The 17,721-nt window shown below is 30.9% G+C and overlaps 6 protein-coding genes across 16 annotated transcripts in view; 3 read left to right on the plus strand and 3 right to left on the minus strand.

Annotated features, from left to right (window-relative positions):
- LOC116845971 (probable cytosolic Fe-S cluster assembly factor CPIJ010948) overlaps positions 1-1,680 on the minus strand; it is a 3,339-nt gene extending 1,659 nt beyond the window's left edge. Inside the window, exons 1-5 of one of the 4 annotated variants that reach the window (XM_032819250.1) lie at positions 1,522-1,680; positions 1,315-1,404; positions 715-824; positions 549-635; positions 317-469 (exon numbers count right to left, since the gene is read on the minus strand). In XM_032819250.1, the coding sequence (XP_032675141.1) occupies positions 317-469; positions 549-635; positions 715-780 (306 nt within the window). In that variant the 5' untranslated portion in view covers positions 781-824; positions 1,315-1,404; positions 1,522-1,680. Of the gene's footprint in view, positions 1-316; positions 470-548; positions 636-714; positions 825-1,104; positions 1,449-1,521 lie in introns of those variants that run through there. The other 3 variants (XM_032819247.1, XM_032819251.1, XM_032819249.1) reach the window with 3 other exon arrangements.
- Positions 1,402-2,655, plus strand: LOC116845973 (dynein light chain 4, axonemal). Its single transcript, XM_032819253.1, has 2 exons — positions 1,402-1,537; positions 2,033-2,655. Exons 1-2 carry the CDS (start codon positions 1,478-1,480, stop codon positions 2,279-2,281), a joined length of 309 nt encoding a protein of 102 aa, XP_032675144.1. The 5' UTR covers positions 1,402-1,477; the 3' UTR covers positions 2,282-2,655.
- A 1,460-nt stretch (positions 2,656-4,115) lies between these two features.
- LOC116845967 (thioredoxin domain-containing protein 9) lies at positions 4,116-5,662 on the plus strand. The gene is made up of 4 exons (XM_032819238.1): positions 4,116-4,370; positions 4,543-4,721; positions 4,945-5,146; positions 5,234-5,662. Exons 2-4 carry the CDS (start codon positions 4,545-4,547, stop codon positions 5,497-5,499), a joined length of 645 nt encoding a protein of 214 aa, XP_032675129.1. The 5' UTR covers positions 4,116-4,370; positions 4,543-4,544; the 3' UTR covers positions 5,500-5,662.
- Positions 5,663-6,613: 951 nt separating this feature from the next.
- LOC116845966 (polycomb protein Scm) lies at positions 6,614-12,395 on the minus strand. Of its 3 annotated transcripts, none has more exons than XM_032819236.1 (9): positions 12,286-12,395; positions 11,289-11,445; positions 10,817-11,107; positions 10,490-10,728; positions 9,635-10,202; positions 8,899-9,087; positions 8,176-8,826; positions 7,816-7,970; positions 6,614-7,660 (listed from the first exon to the last, which is right to left on the minus strand). In XM_032819236.1, exons 2-9 carry the CDS (start codon positions 11,314-11,316, stop codon positions 7,526-7,528), a joined length of 2,256 nt encoding a protein of 751 aa, XP_032675127.1. In that variant the 5' UTR covers positions 11,317-11,445; positions 12,286-12,395; the 3' UTR covers positions 6,614-7,525. The 3 variants fall into 3 exon arrangements, with proteins under 3 accessions (XP_032675127.1, XP_032675128.1, XP_032675126.1); XM_032819237.1 differs by lacking the exon at positions 12,286-12,395 and adding an exon at positions 11,972-11,988; XM_032819235.1 differs by lacking the exon at positions 12,286-12,395 and having other exon boundaries at positions 11,289-11,875.
- Positions 12,396-13,476: 1,081 nt separating this feature from the next.
- LOC116845892 (14 kDa phosphohistidine phosphatase-like) overlaps positions 13,477-17,721 on the plus strand; it is a 73,030-nt gene continuing 68,785 nt past the window's right edge. Inside the window, exons 1-2 of the mRNA XM_032819108.1 lie at positions 13,477-13,576; positions 13,790-13,960. Coding sequence (XP_032674999.1) covers positions 13,519-13,576; positions 13,790-13,960 — 229 coding nt within the window. The 5' untranslated portion in view covers positions 13,477-13,518. The remainder of the gene's footprint in view (positions 13,577-13,789; positions 13,961-17,721) is intronic.
- The window catches only part of LOC116845891 (arrestin homolog), a 107,393-nt gene continuing 104,042 nt past the window's right edge, over positions 14,371-17,721 (minus strand). For all 6 annotated transcript variants that reach the window (XM_032819107.1, XM_032819106.1, XM_032819101.1 and 3 more), the window contains 2 exons: positions 16,881-17,162; positions 14,371-16,542 (listed from right to left, as the gene is read on the minus strand). In XM_032819107.1, the coding sequence (XP_032674998.1) occupies positions 16,252-16,542; positions 16,881-17,162 (573 nt within the window). In that variant the 3' untranslated portion in view covers positions 14,371-16,251. The remainder of the gene's footprint in view (positions 16,543-16,880; positions 17,163-17,721) is intronic.

Here is a 17,721-nt window from a genome sequence, read left to right on the forward strand (position 1 = left end):
TATATATATATATATATATATATATATATATATATATATATATATATATATATATATATACATATATATATATATCATACACGTATTTTTAATTTTTTAGAGTTTAATAATAATAGATTATCTATAGATAAATGTTTGTGAAAGAAATACTCATTAAGAAATTAATGATTATAATAATATTACTTAATAATGTTAATAATATTATATCTCTCTAATCTCTAATGTCAAAATTATCTGAATGTCAAAAAATTCTTTCTTGCATTGATCAGAACATTTATACATTTAAATATTGTTATTACATAGTGAAATTTGTTACCTGTTGGTTTTTTTTTTCCTGAAATACTCTGAGTAGTTCTTCTTGACTTTGTTGAGTAACTAGTACACTTTCAGCAGATGTAATGCAACCGCTGCATGCTAAACAGTCTGCAAGTGTGATCTCAACCTTTTGCAATTTTTCAGGTCGTTCAATCTATATATAAAATAAACTTTATTAAAACAGTTTCAAATTGTAAATATATTTTAATAAAGTTAATATTGTAACAACTTACTTCATTGATTGCATTATCAGATTGTATTTTTATTTTAGATCCAGTTTTACTTCCACTTGATTTCATTTCTATTGGTTTAATACATTCCTACAATAGCAAAATATAATTTAAAATAAAAAATAAAAGTCTAATTATATTTTATTCAAAATAATGTTGATTATTGTACCTGAGATGGAGTGATAAAGTCATCCAAATTTGTAATCTGTAGTGCTCCACTAAATCTTGATGTCATTTTTATTAAATTTCTCTTGTAATTGACTCTTGTGCAAATATTTTCTGTTCATATAACAATAGAGATAAGTGATATGTGATAAAGCTTTCTCACAATTATCCTTCTATATATAAGTATTCTCCTTATTAATATAAACTACCATTATTTAATTTTTTTAAATGATATAAACGTAACTGTTTTTAAAAATTATTCGACAATAAACATAAGTCATAATATCAAGAGAAATTAACCTCTTTACTATGTCTGGATTAACTATCAAAGAAACTGAGTATTTTAATTTCTATAAATCTATAATATATTTTTTGTACTGCAATTTATACATACGTTTGAGTTAAAAATAATGTTCAGAATTATTTACATGAAAAAAGGTTAAGAAATATGTTAATCAACCTAGTGCAATAAACCACTTCACACTCGATAGATTATTTCTTCTTTATTCAGATTCGGATTCTCTCGAGTTTTTTCTTCTACATGTGTTTTATATGTGTATGTAAATGTTTATCTTTAGTTTAAATTTGAATTTTTCTGAGGTACCGTATTTTATCTCCCTTTTGTGCGTAGAACGGACTTATGATGATAATGTGTTTTCCTTGTCACATGACTCACTGACTTGCGCCTGAGAAACTGCAACCGTTCCATCGTGCAAGTGGTCGTATTAGCATCATTAAGGGCACAATTTACTTATAAAATTGTAATAATGACCGAAGTGCGGAAAGATGATGTTGTAAAAATTCTTCATACCTATCCACTTTGTAGAGTAAGTAAAATGTTCTTCGTACGCTATATTAATTTTATTAGAACTCGTTGCGCAAATAGACGCCAATGGTATTTGATCAATAATAGAAGTACAAGCTTCGCTACGCGTTCACTTTACGTCAGTGCGATTGGTTTTTCTAATTAAAAATTTTCAATATATATACCATACAAAAATTTGTTCTTACATTTTATTCGATATAATATGTAGCAAAATGTAAGTCACATGCAAGCTACTTTTACACACATGTATATTAAAGTTCTTAATTCTATTTAATCTATTTTTATTCCTTTATGCGTTTCTTTCAATAATCTATCTTATTGCTGTAGGAATACAATTTCAAAAACACTGAATAAAGTATAAATCTCTGCATATTAATTAAAGCAAGAATTATTTAGAAATATAAATCTTTATTTTTAAGTGTATACAAAGTATTTAGTAAAACATTTTTAAAAATTGCTTTTTAATCATAGATTTCTTCCTTTCCTTTATTAACAGAAATGTGATATGTCTGATGAGATGAAACAAGAAGCAATGGAATTATGTGTGACTGCAGCAGAAAAGTATGCAGACAACTATGAAAGTGTCTCGCGAATGATTAAAGAAACAATGGACAAGAAGTTTGGTGCATCATGGCATACTGTTGTTGGAGAAGGCTATGGCTTTGAGATCACTTATCAATTGAAACACCTTCTGTATATGTATTGTGCTGGCAATTTAGCAATATGCATATGGAAATCTGCATAGTGTAGCTTTGGCTATTGAAATGAACGTAACAGATCATAAGTGTAAAATTATTTTTTTGAGAGTATATCAAGTATTTATAGTATTATATGTCATAAGGGGAAAGAATATGTTTATCTTATAAGTATGGGTCCAATTTGTGTTTAAGTTAAATGTTTTATGTTGTCGTAATTAAATACCAGCAAAACCAAACAATCCAATTAATATGTATACTGTATAGAATATAATTAACTAAGCAAAATACTTTTTTTTTAGCAAAACTTATTGAATTATTTGTTATTGCTTAGCAGCTATATGAACATATGACATCATAGAGTAATAAAATTTATTAAAATCTATTCTTTTATAAGGAAACAGATATGTATTTATAAAAGATATGTATTTATAAGATGTATTTATAAAAATAATACATAATATTGTATAAATACAACTTCATTTTTAGTTTGACTCATTAAAAACCTGTAACAGTCTTCCATACAAGAACTGCTATGTTACCACCAATAAACATATATAAAAGTGATTTTTCTTGATATATAATTGAGCAAGCATAAGCTTCACCAACTACTACTTGGAAAGGTGGTCCAAATTTTTTATCCAGATTATCTTTAATCATACGTGCTGCATGTTCATAATTTTCTGAATATTTTTCTACAGCAGTAACACATATCTCTATGACTTCTTGCTTCATTTCTTCTGGCATGTCACTATGCTGGAGAGAAAAGATCTTTGTAGTAATTAAAATTTTAATATTTTAATTGGAACATAACTATATACAGTTAATTTACTTTACACAATGGATATGTATGAACTACCAAAGCTGCAATATCTTTTTTTACTTCTCCAGCCCACATATTTTACAAAAATATTTTCTTTTTGTATATTGTCCAATAAAATTTATATATAATACGTTTCACTTTCTTGTACTCGAAATTCAATATTTTTACTATATTTGGTTATACTAAATTTTCAATTAAACAAGTGAATATGCGATACAATTTGTAATAAAATTCTCAAAATATAAAAAAAACACTGTTTAAACATATAATTGAAGTAATCTCTGATATTGATATTGACTCTAATATTGATCTTTGTTCATATAATAATTTCTATATAAGAAAGCTAAACTAAGTGAAATATAACTGTTAAATCAAGAACTAAATATATATAATATTGCAGTTAATAACCTCGAAGAGTATAAAAGAGTCATATTGTAACTACTTCGTTTTAGTTTATCATAAAGGATTTCGTTATAGAGAGCGCTGTAGAAACAATACGGGTGGGACCCGATTGACCACGATTGGACACAGATTGTAATGATTGGTTTGACCTAGTAATTCACTAGATAATTCTTTTCATCGGTTGGTTGTGTCCAATCGTACCGTTGTCAATCGGGACATTCCCATTGCCTGGCATTGTGCATAGGGCTTAACTTATTGCACCAGTTCAGCAGTGTAGCTGAAAAGAACAGACCACAATTAAATGCCCCTTTTTGACAGTACATGCGTACGTTCGAAAACTCTATCCGGGTGCACTCGCTGTGTTGGAGTGAGAAAGATACAGAAGTGAGATAAGGAGAGAGGAGAAACACCCGGGTGAAGTTTTCGAACACACCTCATAGGGTATGGTCTAGCGGACGTTGCAAATGCTTTGTAGCGTTTTTACTTCTTTTTCTTTCTTCATTCGAATCCGAGGAATAGAACAAAAGGGAAAAATATGCGCGCATTTGTAGCGGTGTTGGACCGCATCCACACTATACGATACGTAGTAAACAAGAAAGAGAGAGATAAATGTCGCAGGTTGCATACTGCGCTGCGTCGGAAACATCGCTCGAGTGTTCTCCCTCTCTTTTCATCTCACTCTTGTATCTCGCTCATTCTAACGTAATGGGTACACTTGAGTGACGTTTTCGAACGCAGCCCTGATGTCACGCTTTTTTATTCTTGTATCGTGTCTTTGTCACACTTTCATACGCTGAAATGCTGTTTCTATATATGGTCAAGTGCCTTGGAACGTGAATACAGATAATTATAAAAGTCGAATCGGTTGAGTCGTTGTCAAGTTGAAAAGCTTACGTCCTATTTGAGCGCACCAAGTATTAATTAAATATATTATAGTATTATAACTTTAATATATTATTTATAACAATATTTTTCATAATTATATTTGACTCATATTTAACAGTATAATCTTTTGATCTTTACATTTCTCTTATATAGTTAAAATAACATACATAAAGTATCTACAAATGTTTCTCTAATTGATAGGAATGGAGACTATACTTCAACAAAAAGTGATAGAGGTTGCCAGTCATGTTGAGCAACAATTGGATGCAGAGTTGGAGAAATTAGACAATTTAGATATCAGTGATTATGAAAAAATACGCGCAAACCGATTGAATGAACTCAAACGGATGCAAAAACAAAAACAGGATTGGCTTGTTTCGGTAAATATATTATAACATTTGAAATAATATATTATATTTGAAAGCTTAATGGTAATAAATTACTACTATAACATGTTTGGCATGAAGATATATTTTTATTAGACTTAATATATCGTTAAAATAAATTATATATGAATATATTTGTATTAGACTTAATATATCGTTAAAATAAATTATATATGAATATATGTCAGCGAAATAATACAACAATATATTATTGCAGGGTCATGGAGAATATTCAGAGATATATGATGAGAAAGAGTTCTTTGAAATATCCAAAAAGTCAGAAAATATAGTTTGTTTATTTTATAAAGATGATTCTCAACGATGTAAAATAGTGGATCATCATTTTAAAATTCTTGCAAAAAAACACATTGAAGCAAGATTCTGTAAATTAAATGTCGAAAGATGTCCCTTTTTAACTGGTATACCTATTTAAAAAATTGTAATAAAAAAAATGTTAACACAATGTTAACATATGTTAACAGGCTATAATGTTTTGAACATTGCAGAACGATTGCGGATCAGAATTATACCTACAATTGCATTAATTGTAAACGGTAAAACCAAGGACTATATTGTAGGATTTACTGAATTAGGAAACTGTGACGACTTTTCTACAGAAACTCTACAATATCGTCTTGCACAATCTGGTGTGATAAATTATGATGATGATCTACAATCTTCTGAAACTGGCAAGAAGTCATTTATAATTAGACCTCAGAAACCTAAAACTATCAAGGGATATCAAGGCTCAGATGATTCTGATGATGACTGAGATTATATTTAAGATATAAAAAAATTATGTTTATACTCACTTTGCTTTATGTGTATTAAATCTAATGATTATGCTGTCATTTTCTTTAACAGTAAGTTGACCTCTTGTAATAAAATTGATAAAGTCTAGAATTTAATATATTTTTGTATGTGGTGTACCATAATTTTTTATAATTTAGTAATGTCTCTTAATATTAATTTCAATCTATTTATGTCAGTAATTTTTGTATGAAATATTCTTATATATGTATCATAATAAATTCATAAATTTGAAGGGTTGCTATATGTAATTTACATGCGATTTTATTAAAATACAAGTATGCTATATAATACACAAATTATTTTTACATTTTATAACTTGATATGTTATAGCTTATATTTTATTATGTGTTTTACATTCATAACTAATAACATTTGGGACTTGCTAAAATTCATCGGATCGTCGTTGATTTCATTGACTTAAAAGATGAGTCATTTTACAGATGAATCATAATTATATAGAAGATGATAGAAAGCAATGAATAACGAAAACAAATATTAGGATTAAATGTGGCACATACGTACTGTTTCGTTACCATTAATTAAACAAATATGACTAAAAATCCGAAGAATTTTTTAATCCCCTAATTATATGCAGGATCTAAAGAGGAAGTACAAGAACAAGAGAGTTTAGAGATAGAAATAAAGAGAGGGAAATAAAGATAGAAAAAAATTGTATATTTTTAATATGTTTGTCAATTTAAAACGTTATAAAATGTTATAAATGTTTAATTCATCAGAGATTTCATATAAGCAAGAAAAAATATGAGACTTTAAAATATATAACAGACTCTATGAAGACATAATAAATCTACTAAACTAATAAACAAAATAGTAACTTTATAGTTTTCTAAGATGTAATGCATTGCAAAATATGATATATTGTTTTGCAAATTGTCCAGAATATCACAGTAGTGGTGAGAAAAAAATGTATATGTTCATTTAATTTTTTTAATTTGAAATCCAAAGTATGTATGATTTTACATAATACAACAAAAATTGATGTACTATCACAATAAAAATGGGAAACTAGCATAGTATACGTATCAAGATTACGTATAAGATTTTTATCAAGATTTTCCCTGTCAATTGAAATTATATTGAAAATAATATAATTCAGTATAACTACAACTATCGCTTGTAAATTACATTCAGACCATTGCATATATTCAACACAGCGAAAATGTACAATTTATTCTTATTTTGCGAGAAAATATGAGAGAGAGCTCAAACATTTTAAACTTTTAATATTATCAAGCTTTGTTGGATCTCTGTTACTACAGATGTTAGGTAATCCATACATATATTAGGTTTATTTACGATGTGATGTAATAAAAACATAACATTAAAGAAGAATGTTAATCTACGATATCACGAACATGGCTTGAAAGTATTACAAAACAATTAACTCATAATATATATATTTCACAATATTGGACTTTTAAAGTATGACGCGATATGATATATATGTATTTACAAGTTGAGGAAATGTTTTTTTCTTTTTAGTGAGCATATGTAAGAACTACATCAAATTTAATCTTCTTAGCTACATATTTAAAATCGAATCGAGTTAATACTTAGGACGATGATAAATTTATTAACAAAAATACTTGCATTACACTAATACAAATCAATGAGTGAATAAAACGATGCTTTGAAAGTTGAAGCCTAACTTCGATTTTTATCTTACTATTAGGATATTGGATATATGTGATTGTGATTTTGAGGATTAATTAACTGTCAGTGTGAGACTTTCACATTATTCACAGTGTTTTTAACAATTTTTATATTAATTCGTTCTCATCAACTGAAAATAATTCGACCAGCTGGTTGAAATGCAGAAATGTAGATCACTATATATATATATATACACATATATGTATATATATATATGTATATATATATGTATGTATATATATATATGTATATATATATATATAAATATATATATATACATACATATATATATATCTTCATATCTGAGAAAATCACATCAATATGTGCCGTCTACCTTTGATACGGTTTACCAAATTACAGATTTTAAGTGCTGGCCCGAGTTTTAATCCCATATATTTCATCATCATGTCACTATTGAGAAGAAGCAGAGCTTTGCCGTCGATTTCCTAAAAATTGCGTTTCGTTAGTTTTATCGTAAATCGTTTAACATATTTATTCTCATATTACGTTTATTGATGTCAATAGTATGAAAAATATAATGCAATATCACACCGTGTGTGGGAGTAAACGTGACTAATAAATAAGTTTATAATTAACTCACATGTTTTCTAAATAAATCTGCATGTTGTCCTAGTGCTGGATCCGTAATGGCAATATAATGTATCACATCTTCAATCGTCCATTCTGCTGGTTCATTAGGAGGAGTGCGAGTTGCAGAAGTTTCAGATTGAGTAGTGGAGGTTGCTGCTTCAAGTTCTAAATTTAAATATATTTTAGTCATTATTTTAGGTTAAATTAGTTAAATGGTTGTTTTATATCTTGCACTGCTGAGAGAGAACAAAGTAAAGATATAATTATCCATACACTCTTCAATAATATCAATAAACATTTTTACAATTTACTATATAATCGATTATATTATTCACATAGCAAAATTTTATAGAAAATGTAAAATACCTACCAGGAACGGATTTACGCGGTTGTTTTGAAGGTGTAGGTGTTGACAATGTAGAATTATCTGTACTTTGCACATTAGTTTGCTGTACATGCTGTGCATGTTGTACATGTTGTACATGTTGTACATGCTGTACATGTTGTACATGCTGTACATGTTGTTGTGATGTAGTAGAAGATGTTAAATTCTGTTGTGGTGTAGTAGATGTTAAATTCTGTTGAATCGACGGTGACCATCTTCTCTTCTCTTCCATAGTGTTATTTGCTTCTTCGTTATTAGTAGATTGTGGTTGTTGGGTATTAGTGCACTTGGTGCAAGGTTCTTTTCTTCTAACTACCATATGCTCACATGCACAAAGATCCTCAAGTTGTCGTCTAACGTATGTATAAAAGTCCTCCTCTTCCGAAAAAACAGGTAATCTAATAGAATTTGCCTTACTTTCCAGAACCACATGTATGGTTTCACCTTCACCACGTCTTATTAAACTCAACATTTGTCTAGTACTCATGGCTGCCATTAAGAATGATTGAAAGATATCTTTGGCAACACCAGGCATAGAACCAGGACCAAATTGTGCTGGCATGGCTTTCACTTTCCGAGGGTCAAAGTATGGCCCACAAGAACAATTATGGTTGACATAAAACGAATATTTATATTCTGCAATATATAAAATTACGTTATTTAAAAAATTATCTTGTATATACACAGTTTACATATATTGTTACTAACCATTTTCAAGTGTGCGTGGTTTGGTATTAGCTGTACTAGTGTCAGGTTCTGTAGCTGGCTGTGGTGGTGCGCTGGAACCTGCAGGGCTCACTAATGCCACAGCTGGTTCTCTGCTGGTATTGCTACCAGACACAGCCATTACTAATAAAACATTACTGCTTTTGGACTTAAATCTATTGGTACCTGTTGCTGTGTACAAATAAAAGTTAAAAATGTTATTGATAGAAAAACCGATTATAAATGTTTAATTTCTTTACACTGATATATGTGTACTTTTAGTTTTTAATTAAAAAATGATTAATAAAGATATAACAGATATAATAAGTAAATATTGACTACAAAATTTTAAGAAAAAAAATATTTTATAATATGATTGACATATATGTAGTATGTCACTTTAACATTAAATAATTTCCTTCTGTCTTTAATATAAACGTCCTTCAAGAGCTTAAGTATTATGCAATAATATACATTGTATATATAACCAGCAGTAAAAAAGTTACAATAGTTTTTCAATAAGTTTCGCAACAATAAAAGAATTTGTTTTAGTAATTTTTAGAAGATAAATCTTCTTATCTTCCTATTTTTAAAAGATAAATCTTCCTATCGATATCGAATGAGTGCATTTTGAAACTTATCGAGATAAAAATGTTGTAATCTTTTCGCCATTGATTGTACTAGTCATTTGTAACATGTATAATTGTCATTTTTAAAATTATAAAATACTCGTTCTTACATTTCTGTCTTGGTGGCTGTAACGGATGTCCACTTTTGAAGCACCAACCAGCAGGAAAAATATCTCGCGAGTCGTAACGGCACCAATAATCAAAGGCACCGCGCCAGCCATCAAACGTAATATGTATCATATCGTCTTTAATGGCACCGATTGTTGCAGTGCATATAAGTTGAGGATTTTTCTTATCTATTGCTTCTAGCTTGTATCCGACTTGGAACATATTGGAACGTGGTGTCTTTGGTTCGCGTTTGAAAACTTTCCCTGGTGCCATTTCAGCACCGTTCAATGTTTTCAAGAGAAACATCGGCCAACTCGAAGCATTCATTCGAAAGCCTAATGGTGGTTGAAGCATTCCACCAGATTTCTCGCAATGCCCGATCGGATGTATCTCGTTACTGTCGACTAACCGCCAAAAATCATTCTTATTATCAGATCCGTCTAATCTTAATCTCAGCCGAGGTCCAAGAACACCTACTACAGTAGCGATGCAAGTTGACGTTACATTTCGCGGATCTAATGCTTCCAATTTCATGTTAATTTTGAACTCATTTACTGGTGGAACTTCATGCTAAAATTAAATAGAAAACTGTAATATTCTTAACAGAAATAGTATCTTTCTTAGCAGTATTTTTCTTAACAAAGAGAAAGAGAGAAAAATTAAACAGTATCTATAAATATTATAATTTATGTTTATGGTACAATATTATAGAAATACAAACACACTATGTTGGAATAAATTTAAAAAATCCATTCCATTCTTTATATTTTATACCAAACAAATAACACATTCAAGATTAGATAATTAGTGTGTTCATATTCAAGTTGTATCATACATATATGACCAAGTTGTCATACCTGTTTAAAGCACTCAGTTGGAGCTGCTTTGCTATTTGTTTCCTTTAAGTAATTATCCCAATCAAACGTTTGAAATGTTTCATACTGAAATGATCCATTGGATGTTGATGGCGGATTAGATACTGTTGTTTGGTTATTTGTACTGGTAGTATATGACTGTGTAGTTGACGGCACGTTATTATTGGTTGGTAATCCAGATGGAGCAGGAGATGGTACAGGTGATGATGGATCCCTATTGTCTATACATAAATTCAACATCTGTTATTGAATCTGTTGGAAAAATAAATATCTATTTTTGTATACTATATGAGACATCTGGGTACTTACTTTTCTTTGTGTCTGTTTGATTATCTTTCTTTTGATAAGTGTTTAAACAGCTCGAAGAACAAAAATCCTTTTTTGAACCATCTTTTTGATCCAATCTAACAGGTGTATTTCTAATTAAACTTTCACATTGTGCACATGCACCTCGTGCAAAACTCTTACGGGATTCAGATAAACATGTCTCTGAACAGAATTCTTTTTTGCCATTCTGTGTAGGAAGAACATATTTCAATGGTTGTTTAGTTTCCCCACACCATGTGCAACTGTTTCTTAACTTCGGTGGTCTTCCTGGACCTAGTAAAGATGTTCTTTTAATAATTTTCTTATCAATTCACTTCATTTGCACAATTCATGCGCAATTTAAATGTAGTTGAATACATAAATAAAGTAACGGCTAGATGTGTCAAAATGTGAAAAGTATACTCAATCAATGGGTAATTTTGTAAGGTTATTTTCGCTACCAATTTTTACATACCTCGCATTTTGTTTGGTGTGGACGACATATTTTGTCATAAAAATAAAAAAATAGTAGTAAAATCACCGTAATAGTTAATTACCAGAATGCATACATGATTGAGAATAATTTATCGAAATAAATTTCGAAGTCACAATCCGCCGACCAGCCAAGATCACTATAAAACCGCACAAAGACAAATTAATGCCGATGTTAATATACGTGCACAACATAAAATTCGTCCGAAGAATCCGTCATTCACTGCAATTTGTCCTATTACTGTGGTAATTGTACACTGGTAACTACTGTAATGTATGTATCACGCATTGAAAATTATTGTGTCAATCCGCCATATTGCTTTAATTTGGCCGCGCAATCCGCAAACAGGAGTCGTGAACGGTGAGCAACGGCTGGTCCGTGTAAATGTATATGCATCAACGCTGTATGTGCGTCGATTTGTTAATAGTTGATATTTAATCATAAATATGTAACATTGAAAGATAATTGTTATCTCATGTCAGATACTTAACAAAAAGTAATCTTCCACTCTCACACATGTCGTGTATTAAATCTATATCGAATTTAACTATGATTTTTAAATATTCAGTGTTCGTGACATAAAGGCGGTTTCTTTGGTTGCTTTATCAGCTTGATCATCTTATAATGAATTCGGCCGCTTACACTAGCATGCACTGAGTACTCACTAAAGCTTGTTCATAGTCTATTCTCATATTAAAAATCGTCTTAAATATATCTTCAAAAATATTTCTTAGCCAATAAAATGATCTGTACAATTCGTACGGATTGTTTTGTTAACTAAGACGTTTTTGAAGATGTATTTAAGACGATCTTATTTATAGGAACATGATGGTTGCTTTCCAACAAGAAACACAAGTTGATACAAGTATTATCCTATCTTTGTTACTCACTAAATGTGGAACAAAGATAGAATACTGTTTGTATCGACTTATGGAAAGCAACCGATATGAACAAGCTTTATTTAGCACACGATACATACTAGTGCAAGCAGCTGAATTCGCTATTACACTCTTCACATTTCAAATGAAATAAGTATGTATTAGAGTTAGAGGATAAATAAGATGAAAGTAAACAAGTAAAGAAGATGGAACTGAAATGAACAGATTTTATGTTATACTAGTTAATATATCATAAAGATTGCAGAGAAATAGGGTTAGGTGACAGTTTCCCGAAAGGTGGAGGGGATAATGTTGGTATCAAAGAAAATCTCTACACGATATAATTTAAAGATTTGTTTTTTGTAACTGCACTGTTGAACTGGTGCAATAAATTAAAGTGAGACAAGTATACGTTTTCTTACTTTAACCTTTTACATTAGTTCAGAAGTGTGCAGTTACAAAGAATAAATCTTTAAAATAATTTAATATTATATCGTGTGGAGATTTTTCTTGGTACCAACATTATCGCCTTCATTTTTTTAGAAACTGTCACCTAATCCTGGCAGTGAATTTCGGAACGCCTAATGGTTCCTGCACACAGGACGCGGTAATGCTTGCCGCGCGGCGGAAGTCCGCGCGACAGCCAATCAATATATTGTTTTTCCGTAAGAGCTAGAAAGTATTGCGGAAAGCAGCATATTTATTGGCTGTCGCGCGAACTTCCGCCGCGCGGCAAGCATTACCGCGTCTTGTGTGCAGGAGCCATAAGTCTATGGTCTGAGCTTCGAGCGTTAAAGCGTTGACCAATCAATGTATCAAGTCCCAGAAGTGTACTTGTAGTTCTTGCGGAAAGTGGCACGTTGATTAGCTACTGTTTTAAGGGCTATCGCACACAAATTGACATAACTGCATATGCATAGCATAAGATCGTATGGACCAATGAGCATCGAATATTAAGCATCGAACACCAATATGGCGACTTAATACTCGATGCTCATTGGTACATACGGTCTTATGCTATGCATATGCAGTTATGTCAATTTGTGTGCGATAGCCCTAACACTCGATGCTCCCATGTAAAGATGCCTTTAAATGTAAAAGTATCAAAAGTGCAAATAATGCGAACAAATCTATTTATTTCAAAAGACAGCATTGAAGCAGTAAAATCTCTAGAAGATAGGTATGAAGGCTGCGTTCCGAAATTCATTGCCAGTAGTGAAAATCTATAGTACATAACATAAACTATAGATTTTCAGTACCAACAGTGAATTTCGGAACTCAACCGAAGATGTTTGTTGATGTCAAATCTAGTAACTACTTGATTCGAGGATGTTATGGCTGTAATTTTAAAGTTTGGAGCGGTGTTGATCAGCCGCCAAATTTCTCCGAAAGGTATTTAACATTATTTAAAACAGTAAAACATAATACTATATCACATATTGTGATATAAGTTGCGTTAATCTTTATAATTTCAATTCGTATTAACAGAATGCATTATCGATAAGACAGAATATGTAGATATAAATAGAAATATCATTTGTCAGGTTATGTCATAATATGTAATATAATATGTTTACTATATCTGTATTTTTATTTTTGTCCCAGGCGCGATAAATATTCATCGTTTTGCTACAATGTCTCAATTGTTGGACCAAGTAGCAGATGTGGATATCGATGATCGTGGAAGATTCAAATATATCTTGATTGATGTAAAAGATACAATCAACAACGCTAGTAAGCAAGTTGTGAGAGGATATGTAAGAGCTCAGTGGCATGGTGAGTTTTTGATACATTCATAATATATTTTGCTATGCATACTATGTAATATCAAATATTGTTTGGAAATGCTTAATGTTTAATATGCTGCACTATAATATATTTTAGTATATAAAGTTGATTGTATTTTAGTCATATAAAGTTTCTAATGTACATAAAAACAGCATTGTGTGCTCATCAAAGTCATATATACAATATAAGGCTTGTTCTTTTTAAAAAAACTTTCTGAACTAAAGTATATATACCATATACCAATAAGTTAGAGCTAAACATGATATATTTAATTTTAACTTATTGCATCAATATACATCAGTTCAGGAAGTTCTTTGAAAAGAACAAACCTGTAAATTATAGAATTAGAATCTTTACTATATGTTCTGTCATGAGGCAGTATTATAAAACTCACTATATAAACTGTTGCATATTTATGTCTTTATTATTTACAATGCTAAAGGTATAATCTGTACATCTTTACATATTTTCATTGCAAGTGAAGAAGCAATAGAGGTATATTTAGTACACATGTGTTAATACTGTTTTATTTAAAAATTGTTACCGCAGTATATTTCTCCCATTAATTTGCACCTTGGTTGGTTATTTTTTACTGGTCAGTCAATAGATACTTCTTTGCAAATAAAAGAATATAATTACATATTCCATCATCCCTGGATAAAATATTAAAGATAAATTCTTTTAATATTAAATTTAATAATAAAAATATATATCCTTTAACACATTTTTCAATCTAATTTAAAAATTTAAAAGTTTTTATACATAAAGCTGTAAAGTTTTGTATATAAAAACAGTTACATATGCAAAACTGAATTTCAAAGTTTATAATAAAATATATTTTAACACAAAAATATTTCACTTAAAACTTAATTGGCAAAATGTTTATTGGAATGTTGATTGAAATTACAACTTCTTATTAAAAATGTCGATTAAAAGTCGACTTTATAATTATTAAGGAATATATTATAAGATTTTATCCAGTAATAGTGGAACAATTTATATATCGAATATCACAATAAAAAATAGGTATCTACTTCTTTGAAAAAATATATTTGATATTTTTAATTCGGTATGTATTACTTTTTCATATAGACGTTTTTGGATAAATTTATAGTTTATAGATAAGAATACGCGCGCGCGCGCGCGCGCGTGTGTGTGTGTGTGTGTGTGTGTGTGAATGCGCGCATTTCGCTCATTCTTCACATGTTCCCGAAATTAATGTAGACGCGGAATCTGGTTACTATGTAACCAAGTAAGATAAATGGATAGGATGGCAGTAGGAGATTTCTCATATATTAGATGAAGAGGGAGATATTTTATAAACACAAAGAAAACTTCAAGCGATTTACATTGACAAAGCTTCAGACAATCAGCGATAATGTAGACTATAAGAATATATTACATATATCACCATAGCATTAATTCAGCGATGTAAATGATATACAGGAATATATGCCTTTCGAGAGATTCTCTCTCTTTATTAGCGTAGTAAAAGTTTTAAACGGAAGATCTGCGATAAATCATTTTTCGATTGAATTTGTTGCCTCCCACGCTGGATACGACTTCCACATGATACGTCAAACAGTTTGTAACTTCACACACACTTAATTACAACAATGACACCCATTTAAATATCTCTCTTTTGTTGAGAGCAGTCAAATCCTGCTGTGATCTGCGCGACAACGAGCGCGACAAAGAGAAAAGGGCGTATAACGCATATAACGTTTCGACGCTCGATACCTCATGAAATACGATCAATTATACAATTGCATGCAGTCTCATTTTTGTAAAATTTTCTCTGCGACGCAAAACGCAACGGGTTTGTTCGCTCGTTTTCTGCGCGCGCACGCAAGACCGATCACATAATTCAATAATTTTTGAGAATCTGCATTCCATTCTCTTTGAAACATGTGTGATCTATATTTACAATAAAAGACTATCAGTTCTGGTGAGAATTGACAAGTTGCATTATGCGCCGTTTGTTTTCTTATTTCTTATACATATCCCGTGCGTCTTTCGCAAGGTATTTATATTTCCCTCTGAAAAAATAGAAGGAATTATGACGAGACGGCGGTAGCATGTGCTACTAGGAATCGTCATGATCTGGTGGGAAGGAGATTTCCGTGCGTTTACTAAGAGGCTCTTCTGAAACAGCACCAGGCTCTTTGGATGCTGACGCTGAGTCTGCAAGCCTTGTGATTTGAGTTCTTGATGGTCTTCGTATCGCTGTTCTTTCTGATAGACGGCCGCGACGTCGCGTCGCCTCGTTGCGCCCGATCTCAGGTGCTGTCGCTTTCCTCGCAATGCTCTATTAGGTCTACGTCGGTCACTCGTGACTCCTTCTCTTGTTCTTTGATGGCTTCTAGTTTATTCTCCTTCTTTCTATGACTATTGCCATCCGATTTGCTCGACTTTTCTGTAATTTCATCCGCGCTCTTGCCAAATTGTTTCGGTGCCTCTCGAATGGGAGACGGAAATCCCATAAGATCCGGATCTGTATTACTGTGCATTAATGTAAACGGCAGCTTCAAAGAGACCTCACCGCCCATTGCCGAGATTAGCAGTTTGATCTGAAATAAATTACAAGTTTTTTATCTGACAAAACGGAAGATAATTTTTTTATAGCGAAAAATCAGAAAGATTAATTTTTCTTCTAGAGATTGAACAAATTTAAAAAATATTTATAATACACAAATTGCATCTTATTTAAAGGATTTAATGATAAACTATTTTGACAATTCTTTCTCCATAATACCATAAGAGTAGTTTTGTTTTTTATATCACACACATGCTTTTCTGCAATTGTTGGTGTAATTTCTTGAGCTTCGAAGCTATTAAAGCTTAAAGATGTATGCGTTTAATGGTTTTCGTTACGTTTTATGTTGTATTGTTTCGTATCTAAAATTACCTTCACATAATAAGAAACATAAATTGCAAAGACATTCCTGTCATCGGGTCCGTTCCCGGGACAGATAACTGTTGATGCCAGGGTTGCTCCAGTTTTCGTATAGCTATCCTCCAAAGCAATCCAGTTCTTGGTTGAACCCTTAATAGGCCTGAGAGTGTAGCTCTTTATTAAAGTACCACCCGGTCCCACGGGACAGCCCTCTTGTGAGGACACGAGGGCCACAACATTTTTGAATTTGCCGTTGCTGAACATACAAACGTCCACGTGCTGTACGACAAATACCTAAAAGAAAATATTTCTTATAATAAACAGACGGAGCTCGCGATATTTGATAAGAATGATGATTGTTGAATTAATATCTGCAACTGCAAACGTTTTATTGTAAAATCGAACTTTTCCAATGTGGAAGTTATCGTATTGTTATAAATTCACGCGATTTGTTAGCAGCATAAAATTTTGCAACATTCTTTATTTGCATGCCTCGTTTCTTCACTGATAAAGGAAAATTATTTGAAACAATTCTTTTAGAATCTAGACTTTTTAAGTGAAAAATGAAAAATAAAATAATGTCTCGAGGATTATCTTGTTTGTTGGTGGGTTATTTTTATTCTAACAACACTTCTTCGGCAGTTTTTGTTGAATGAATCGATACACACACGCATACACACACACTCATACACGCATATAAATATATATATATATATATATATATATATATATATATATATATATATATATGCATGTATATATACATATATACTTGGATTGCCATTCGTTAAAGTTAATTGTTATGCAATTGAACCTGCTGTCGCTGATTATTGACCGCTGCGAACTTAAATTC

The sequence above is a fragment of the Odontomachus brunneus genome, unplaced genomic scaffold, assembly GCF_010583005.1.
Source record: "Odontomachus brunneus isolate Ranch 3 - 2012 unplaced genomic scaffold, Obru_v1 Obru_scaffold_059, whole genome shotgun sequence".
Taxonomy (NCBI): Eukaryota; Metazoa; Arthropoda; class Insecta; order Hymenoptera; family Formicidae; genus Odontomachus; species Odontomachus brunneus.

Bases quoted from the DNA above. Each gene is read 5' to 3' on its own strand.
- LOC116845967 (XM_032819238.1), top strand. From the start codon at position 4,545: ATGGAGACTATACTTCAACAAAAAGTGATAGAGGTTGCCAGTCATGTT. The intron at 4,722-4,944 runs GTAAATATATTA...ATATTATTGCAG, and splicing joins AACAGGATTGGCTTGTTTCG to GGTCATGGAGAATATTCAGA. The intron at 5,147-5,233 runs GTATACCTATTT...TGAACATTGCAG, and splicing joins AAGATGTCCCTTTTTAACTG to AACGATTGCGGATCAGAATT.
- LOC116845973 (XM_032819253.1), top strand. From the start codon at position 1,478: ATGACCGAAGTGCGGAAAGATGATGTTGTAAAAATTCTTCATACCTAT. The intron at 1,538-2,032 runs GTAAGTAAAATG...CTTTATTAACAG, and splicing joins ATACCTATCCACTTTGTAGA to AAATGTGATATGTCTGATGA.
- LOC116845966 (XM_032819236.1), bottom strand. From the start codon at position 11,316: ATGTCGTCCACACCAAACAAAATGCGAG. The intron at 9,088-9,634 runs GTAAGAACGAGT...ATTTGTACACAG, and splicing joins ACAGCCACCAAGACAGAAAT to CAACAGGTACCAATAGATTT. The intron at 7,971-8,175 runs GTAGGTATTTTA...ATTTAAATTTAG, and splicing joins ACCGCGTAAATCCGTTCCTG to AACTTGAAGCAGCAACCTCC.